This window comes from Corylus avellana, chromosome 3 (assembly GCF_965113065.1).
Source record: "Corylus avellana chromosome 3, dhCorAvel1.hap1.2, whole genome shotgun sequence".
In the NCBI taxonomy this organism is placed as follows: domain Eukaryota; kingdom Viridiplantae; phylum Streptophyta; class Magnoliopsida; order Fagales; family Betulaceae; genus Corylus; species Corylus avellana.
Window position 1 is genome coordinate 9,343,604 of NC_142492.1, and position 8,291 is coordinate 9,351,894.

The 8,291-nt window shown below is 35.1% G+C and overlaps 1 protein-coding gene across 1 annotated transcript; it reads right to left on the reverse strand.

Moving 5' to 3' along the window:
• Positions 1–6,159: 6,159 nt before the first annotated feature.
• Positions 6,160–8,291, reverse strand: LDOX (leucoanthocyanidin dioxygenase). Its single transcript, XM_059588063.2, has 2 exons — positions 7,618–8,291; positions 6,160–6,924 (listed from the first exon to the last, which is right to left on the reverse strand). The coding sequence occupies exons 1-2, from the start codon at positions 8,118–8,120 to the stop codon at positions 6,360–6,362; spliced, it is 1,068 nt and encodes a 355-aa protein (XP_059444046.2). The 5' UTR covers positions 8,121–8,291; the 3' UTR covers positions 6,160–6,359.

Sequence of the window (8,291 nt, forward strand, 5' to 3'; positions counted from 1 at the left end):
AGTATAAGCTATTCATAAAGGTCACATACATAACTGCGTCCACATGTCTAGACTTTAGGAGTTGTGCATCTTCACAAATCACACACAACCCCATGACATCAGTGTCCCCATAATTAATAGATTCAAACGTAAACCTTTTACCCATGATTTTGGCATTATGCCATATGCTACTACCGTGACACCAATGTACACATACGTCTTTTCTTTTTTTAATTTCTACCTAAATATACAAGTAATTCACGAATGTGCAGCGTTGATCCCACATTCCCATTTAAAAAAGAATAAATCCAGAACTTTTTCTAAAGTTCCACATACCTAATCTAAACATTTATATGTACAGAACACAACCATCTTATGTAACTAAAAGAATAAGAGTTGACCAAGTGACCCTCATGTTTCCAATAATACAGTTCCAAAAAATTGAACTTGAATCTTCACACACTTAAAAAGATAAAAAGATTATCAACTTCATACAACTGAAGTTTTAAATCAACTCTACTATGTCACGCCAAACAAGGCCCAACTCTGACGGCACAAGATAACATTATAATTGAAAAACAGAAAAAAAAAAACCATATCCCAACCGAAGAAGGCTAAAGAAAACCATATCACAATATTTATCTAAAGAAAAATAAAATAAAATATATTAAAAATTTCAAGTCATACTATGAGCAAAACAATAAAATTACAATTTCTTTTAACGAAAAAATCGACCTTTCCTAAAGATTTTTAAGCCCCAAACACAAACACTCAAATTGCCACAACTTCAGCTTGCATCGGACTCTGCCATCGAAAAATGAATCGATTTTTCCCCCCCCCCCCAAAAAAAAAAAAAATCAAATCCTAAATCCCTAACATCACAAAAGATCATATATCAAAAATCGTAACAAAAACATAGCAATCAAACCCCCTGATCGATTCACACAATGCTATCCAAACAAAAACCCTAATCGATTACTTAAAACAGAAAAAGGGGAATATTCAAAAATAAAGTGGAGATTTCGATTCAAACAAAAAATGTACCTTTAATCGGCGAGTTTCGGAAGCAACACAAAAATGATCAAATTCTGAAACTTTCTTCGTATATAAATACGTATATGTATTCCAAAAGTTTTAGGGAGAGAGAGAGGGCTTCAACACAAGAAAGTAGCATATATAGTCCCCCAAGAGGTAGTTCAATCGGCTGTGACCACGTTTAATGAAGCGGAAGTCATTAGTTCGAATCCCCTTTCCCCCTCTTTGTGTGGACATGTCGTAAAAAAAAAAAAAAAAAAAAAGTAGCATATAAGCCATAAGGGAGAGTGCAACAAAAGAGGTAGGGGCCAGGGAGAGGAACAGGCTGTGACAGAGTTTCATTGTGACAGACGTGGGCAATGAGGATGGCGTCCACGTAGGCCCAGCCGCTTTAGATGGACACGTGTAGGCATAAGAATGGTACAAAGAGCGTGTATTCCGACACGTGCGGTCATGGGCTCCGTGTTTCAGTCTAATTTGAATTTTATAATAGGCGGAAATTCAGAATATAAACGTATGCCGTGACGGTGAATAATGATTACTCGTGGACCTCTCGGTGTGAATAGAAACGAAGTCGTTTCAATGGCTTGTGCGTCTTGATTGGTTTATACCGCCACCACTGAAAGCTATACAAAACCCGCTTCCAGCATTACCTACTGAGGTGTGAACAGAAGAAACCGGAGGAAGAGAAAGAAATCAAAGGTTGAGCATTGACCGTCGCCTCCACTTCACGGAACTGCCGGTGGCTAACTCCCCTCAAATTTTTCTTTTTGTCTATTCTCTTTTATTTAAGGTCTGCGATTGAGTCTGTTATTGATAATTAATCAGACGGTCCAAACTAAGGCTCTTCAATTAGCCAAATTCATGACAAAAGAATGAAACAAATAGGCACTCGTGTTTCATTTGTGTTGACACTTGAAAGAAGATGATTGTATTATAAGAGCATTGCTATTCTACATCATGGATTCTTTATATTGATGCCAATTGTTGATGTTTTGTTTTAAGAACTTCAACTGAAAGGTTCAATTCAACCATTTTTTTTTTCATTAACAGTCGTACTTGTTTACTAAGAGTGCATCATTTATAAATCTAACAATTTTAATAAGGATTTGATGTCTTTTACGTCCTCTAATTGAGAGTTAACATGTTAAGCATGGAACACAATACCGAAATGCACATCCACACCAAATCAAGTCTACCTTATTTGGAAAAACCCATTATTTTGGAAGGGTTGGTCGCACAATAATGGCCTTTTAGGACCCAGATTGCACCATCATTGTTGAAGATATTCTCAATAGTTTTCAATTGGCAAATAAAACCATAAAAGGTTAGTACTTGAGGATGTAATAATACAACAAAAGAATTAAGACAAGGTTGCAAGGATATTTCCCTGAAATTAGAATTCCATCAAACGATTTAAATATCTTTATAAAATTTTAGTATCTTTCTTTTTTATTGGCAATAACTTTTGGATATGGGGGAACTAATATCAAAATCCAAATTTGGTATGCCAGATTTTCAAACCTTTTTTGATCACATGGTTTCACCTATATAATTGTAAGGTAGTAGAGAAAGCTACTCAAGGTGCAAAATTAGAACACTATATCCATCACAAATCATACTTGTACTCACCAAGCCGAAAGATATGGAGAAGTCTTCACTCAAACTGGCTTACTTGGTTGCGCTCTTGGTCATTGCCTCTAGTAAGAAATTTTCATTTCTTTCAATTGTTTTATTGTTCACCATTAATTGGATTCATATATTTCACAGCATAAAATATGTGAGAAGAAATAGACTAATTGTTGAAGTATAACTGAAATTGTCTGTTTCTTAATTCCTAAATGTGGTGGCTGCAGGTTTTCAATACAAAGCAGATGCAAGGAATGTTGTAGTGATTCACTGCACACCTGAGCTAAGATGCCTTAACCCATGCGAGTGCAAACTTGGCCATTGTGTGTGTCACCCTCCAAATGAAGATTCGGTTGCAAAAGCCTTCATCGATCACCTACAGATGCAAGAACAAATTTCACATTGAATTACAAGACAATAGAAGTAAACCTTTTTTTCTAAGGAAAAAAAAAAAAAAAAACTTGATTCATAGAGCATTGTACTTCTCGGGGAGTCATGTTACTTACCCTAAGTGGAATAAAATGAATAACACATATCCTGAAGTTTTAATTTAACTCTTCATATTATTACTATTATTCCTACTTTATCAATTAATGGAAACACTATTTGACAATGAACCATCTTTAACATATCAAAGATGATAAATTCTTTTGTGATTTTAAGGTTTGGTCCTATTAACAGGACTTGGGACAGGAGCTTGATGTTTTGGTCTTTATTGGACAAGTTTTAGCTTAAAACCCAAGTTTCTCCCTGCCTGCCACCACCTTTCAAAACTGTAATCATGGCTTGAAAATTCCATTTCATGAAGACATGCATTTTGAATGAACATATGGCATCTGGCTCTGCCCATGACCAGCTGATGAGAATCTTCTATTTTGTTATTTATGATTGCATGGTATGGGAGCTTGATCTTGTTTTCGGTCGCGATCTAAAATCCCTATGGTTGTGTTTGCTAATGGTTTTTGAAGAGTAATGAAGAACAATACACGAGTTACACCAGACTCCTAACACTAAGCTGAAAGAAGTGGCGGTGAAAGCAAAGTGTCAACTCTTACTTGAGTTATGTTTTGTTAACAACCTCTGGTCAGTGGTAGCCGGTAGGTGAAAATGAATGTTGCATGAAGAATTATCTTCCCTTCCTGCCCTTTCTTTTTTTTTTTTTTTTTTTTTTTTTAAGAAAAAAAAAACTTTATTTTAGACTCCTGAAGTAAGTACTACGCATTTTGAGAAAAGCCTCCAAATTTCAAAAATTCTAAATTTGATTCAATTGACTCCTCTCCGTCAGATTCAACCGTTAACCTCTAACGAAAATGCATAAAAGGCCAAATTACGCTTCTACTTAAAAAAATTAATAATTTAAAATTAAGGATGGATTTAGAATTTTATAAAAAGTTAGGAGTATAAAGGTTATTTTTATCACTATTAACGTTTAGAATTTGACGGATGACGTACATTGCATCAAATTAAAAATTTAAATAAGTAAAATTAAGAATTTTTAAATTTAAAGAAATCTTTTCAAAATACGTGATAATTCATGAGTCTTAAATGAAAAAAAATAAAAAATAAAAAAAATTGAACACACCCATGTGACTCATTTGAGTTTCAATTGCTTTAGACATAATCCATCCCCAATATTCTTCATGCGAAAACATCAATGGGATCCACGTCATCTGCATCATTTAAAAGCTTGGAAGAGATGGATATGTACATTATAATAAAAATATCATTTTTGACTCATAAAAGTCTTAGGTAGTAAGAGGCTACAGGTTCTATCAGTATGTGAGGGTTGAGATCTCTTCCAATTGGAAAGAAATTAGAGATTTTTCAATTGTTAATTGTGACCCTTTATTTTAAATTCAATAGTCTATAAAATTATTTAAACCTCGATTATACAAAAGCAATTAATATTTTATAGATCATTGAAATTAAAATAAAGGGTTACAATTAACAATTAGAAAATTTCTAATTTCTCAGGAAATATCATAACCACATCAAATGTTGCATTTAATTTTCACATTTTCTTGTATGACACAATACAGCAACACGTCATGATGGGACCATATTATACCGGCATCTATTTTAGTTATTCTCCAAAATTGACTTGATTTTAAAAATTATTTAGTATCCATTATTCTCTTCCTATCCCATGCGTCTAGAAAATCCTGGCAAGAAAGGGTTTTGCTTAATTATTTAAAATATCATAACGAGTGGTCGCCATATGTACCTTCTGTTGAAAATAATCTCTCATGGGTCGCACTCAACTTGTCCCAATATGAAGATAATACAACTAGTCACATATGAATAATAAATACAAAACCCATTTCACACATCTATTTTTAATATGAGTGAAAGGTAATTACAGTTAGCGGTTATTAACTAAAATTGTTAACCGTAACCGGTTAGTAAAATTGGCTGACCACCTATGCAGTTAACTGACAATTAACGGTTAATAACTTTAATAACTGCTAACCACTTTAAAAAAAAAAAAATTATAAAAAAAAAAAAAAAAAAAAATCAAAACGACGTCGTTTTTATGAATATGATAAAACCTTACTAGACATTATTTTTAGATTTTTATATATTTTTATATATATTTAAACAAACAAAAAAAAGACGTTGTATATATATATATAAAGCAAAGGACAATCCCCATAACTAATTAATTTGGCCAAAGGATGGCTCAAAGTTAAAGTCTCCTCATCAGTCGTCTGTCTCCCTGTGATCTCTTTAATTCCTCATCCATCTTTTTGTTCATATTTTGTGAGCTGTCAATTAATTTAGCTCTTTGAATGGCCGCTCTTGTTTTCTCCCTCTGACAGTTGGCCTCACATGATCCGGAATTTCCAGGAAAGTTCTAGATTTCATCAGTTAAAAATATTTGATTGAGATATTTTGGCCGGGTTTCTTTTCTCAACATTTTTTTTCCTTAATTTCTATATATTATCTGATTTGTACGTACGATATATTCCCCATTATTTTTAGTATTTAGATTCTTTCTGGCACTTTTTCTTGTGTAAGAATTTCTCCATCAATTCTCTCTCTAACCGTTGAATCTCTCTCAATTTTATATGTGTGTTTATTGTTAGCCTTAAAAACTAGGCTAACATGTTTTTCCTTTTGTTTATACTTTGACCTTTCCAGATGAGGAAATCATGCTGATTCTGTACTTACATACACCCTATAACACTGGGCTTAGTACCATTAGCTTTTTATTTTTTTTTAGCAATGATTGATTGGGATGAGGGTGTAATTTAAATGATTAGACTTATCATCTCCTATCGGTGTAAATTTTGAAATAAACTATAATTTTAAGTTTTTAACGCTTCAACCATGGATCATCACATAAATAATATAAAAATTCAAAGTCCAGATCCCCAGCAATTTGTTGCCTACATAGAGACTAACTCTTTAACATCTACTCACTCTAGAGTACTCTTGGAGATCTATTTGAATTAAATCTTTATCATTTCACTAAAAGGAATACTTTGAAGAGCAATATGACCCACAATCATATGATAGATGAATATCATTTTTATTTTAAAAGTAGATGGAGTAGTTGGGCCAAAAGCAAAGGACAACCCCATAACTAATGCCCTACACCCGCCACAATAGAAGCCTCAAAAACCAATACATAGTAAGAAACATCACAGAGAGCCATGAATGAAAGATACGTATTGACAACAAAGAGGATGATCGATCGAAAACCAGCCTCATGATCATTTAGAGTCAAGAGCATCCTGGGTCTTCCTGAAAAGCTTGTGCTCAATATGCTGAGCAAAGGTGCGAGGTGGGAAGATCGCCGGCTCCTCCTCCGACACAACCTCCGGCAGCGGCTTCAGGATGATCTTCTCCTTGGGTGGCTCGCAGAAGACCGCCCACGAGATCCTCACCTTCTCCTTGTTCACCAGCCCCCTGTGAAGAATACTCTTGTACTTCCGGTTGCTCAGGATCTCGATGGTGTCGCCGATATGCATGATGATGGAGTTGGGAACGCATTTCGCAGTCACCCATTTGCCTTGGTAGAAGAGTTGCAGGCCGGGCACCATGTTGTGAAGAATGAAAGTGAGCGCGCTCACGTCGGTGTGAGCTTCAACGCCGAGGGCGAGCTCCGGCTGAGGGCAGATGGGATAGTAGTTGATTTTCATTTGGAGAAGAAGTTCTTCCAGGCCGCCGACTTCCTTCTCTAGCCTCCCTTCTTCCAATCCCAAGCCAAGGGATAGTATAGAAAACAACTTGCTAGCTAGGCTTCTCAGTTGCCTTGCATACTCGCTTGTTGCCTCACTGCATTCAATGTCACATTAATCATAATTGGCACTGGGAAATTAAAATAAACAACAGTTTTATTTCATTAATCCAAATTTAAAGAGGATGTTAGTAGCTTCTTCATTAAATTTTGAAACACGATTTATTTTAGATACTTAGATGATATGAACGGTTGAAATTTATAAATTTGAGAATCTCAAATTTAAGAAGAATTTTACAGATCTCAATCAATTAACGGAGAAAATTCATTTTTATGGTTTTGATTAAATTTATTTCATTGACTTTAGAAACAATGACGACAAGTAGAATATTCTCCATAAAAAAACGAATTAGTTAACCTTGATTTATTTTTTAATAAAAATGTTTGGAATACTACAATTCCCTCATAAACTCATGCAAGTGCCATGTGACATATATAATATGGGTTAAAGTAGCTGAAATGGTAAGTATTATGTGAACTATTACATCAATTTATAAAACATTTATAGCAAAAGTTATATATAGTAACCTCAGTCTCACTTTTTCTTTTTCTTTTTTTTTTTTCTTTTTTTTTTTTTAAATTAAAGTGGTATTTTTGGCATTTTTAAATCACAAACAATGAATTACGTATAATTTTAAAAGTTAAACTACTTTTTTTTAAAAAAAATAATTAACTGCATTTTTTTTAATCGCAATCGAAAATGGAGAATTAAACACATGTGGCTGGCTTACATGTAATCGGTGGGTATCTTGGGCCAGATGGACATGTCACGCTTGACCTCAGGATAAACAAGGTGGAAGAAATAGTCCTCCCACTCGAGCTGGCCACTAGCGTTATTGGCCAGCTTGCTGCCATATCCTTGAATCTTCCCCAACTCCTGCTCATTAGCGTGCTTCTCCTTCTCCTCCACCGGGAGATCAAAGAACTCCTTTCCGGCCTTCTTCACCCGTTGGAGGAGGTCGTCGGAGATGCCGTGGTTTACAAGGTGCATGACACCCCATTCCACCGCCGCTTTCTTCAACTCCTCCCGGCATTTTTCCCGGACCGCCTCATCGTCGGAGTCTATGTCCCGCAAATCTATGGTCGGAACTTGCGGCCCCTCTTCCTTCTTCTCTTCCTCGAAGATGTTTCCGATGCTGTTTAGCTCCTCTTGAGGCCTCACGTACTCCTTTGGGATTGACTGAATCCCACTGCTTGACAAGCTCTCAACTCTTGGAGCAACTGAAGTCACCATCCTCTCAAAAGTTTTCTTTCTTTCTTTCAAACACTTTCTCTCCTGCAATATTTGCTCTAATGTTAAGGTTTTGGGGGGTCTTTATAGCAATATGTTTCAAGAAACTGCCAAGTAAACGAGAACAGAGTGTTTAGTACGTGAAGGGTTTAAGGCCTCTAGAATATTACAGTG

Bases quoted from the DNA above. Each gene is read 5' to 3' on its own strand.
- LDOX (XM_059588063.2), bottom strand. From the start codon at position 8,120: ATGGTGACTTCAGTTGCTCCAAGAGTTGAGAGCTTGTCAAGCAGTGGG. The intron at 6,925-7,617 runs GTAAGCCAGCCA...CATTGAATGCAG, and splicing joins AAGATACCCACCGATTACAT to TGAGGCAACAAGCGAGTATG.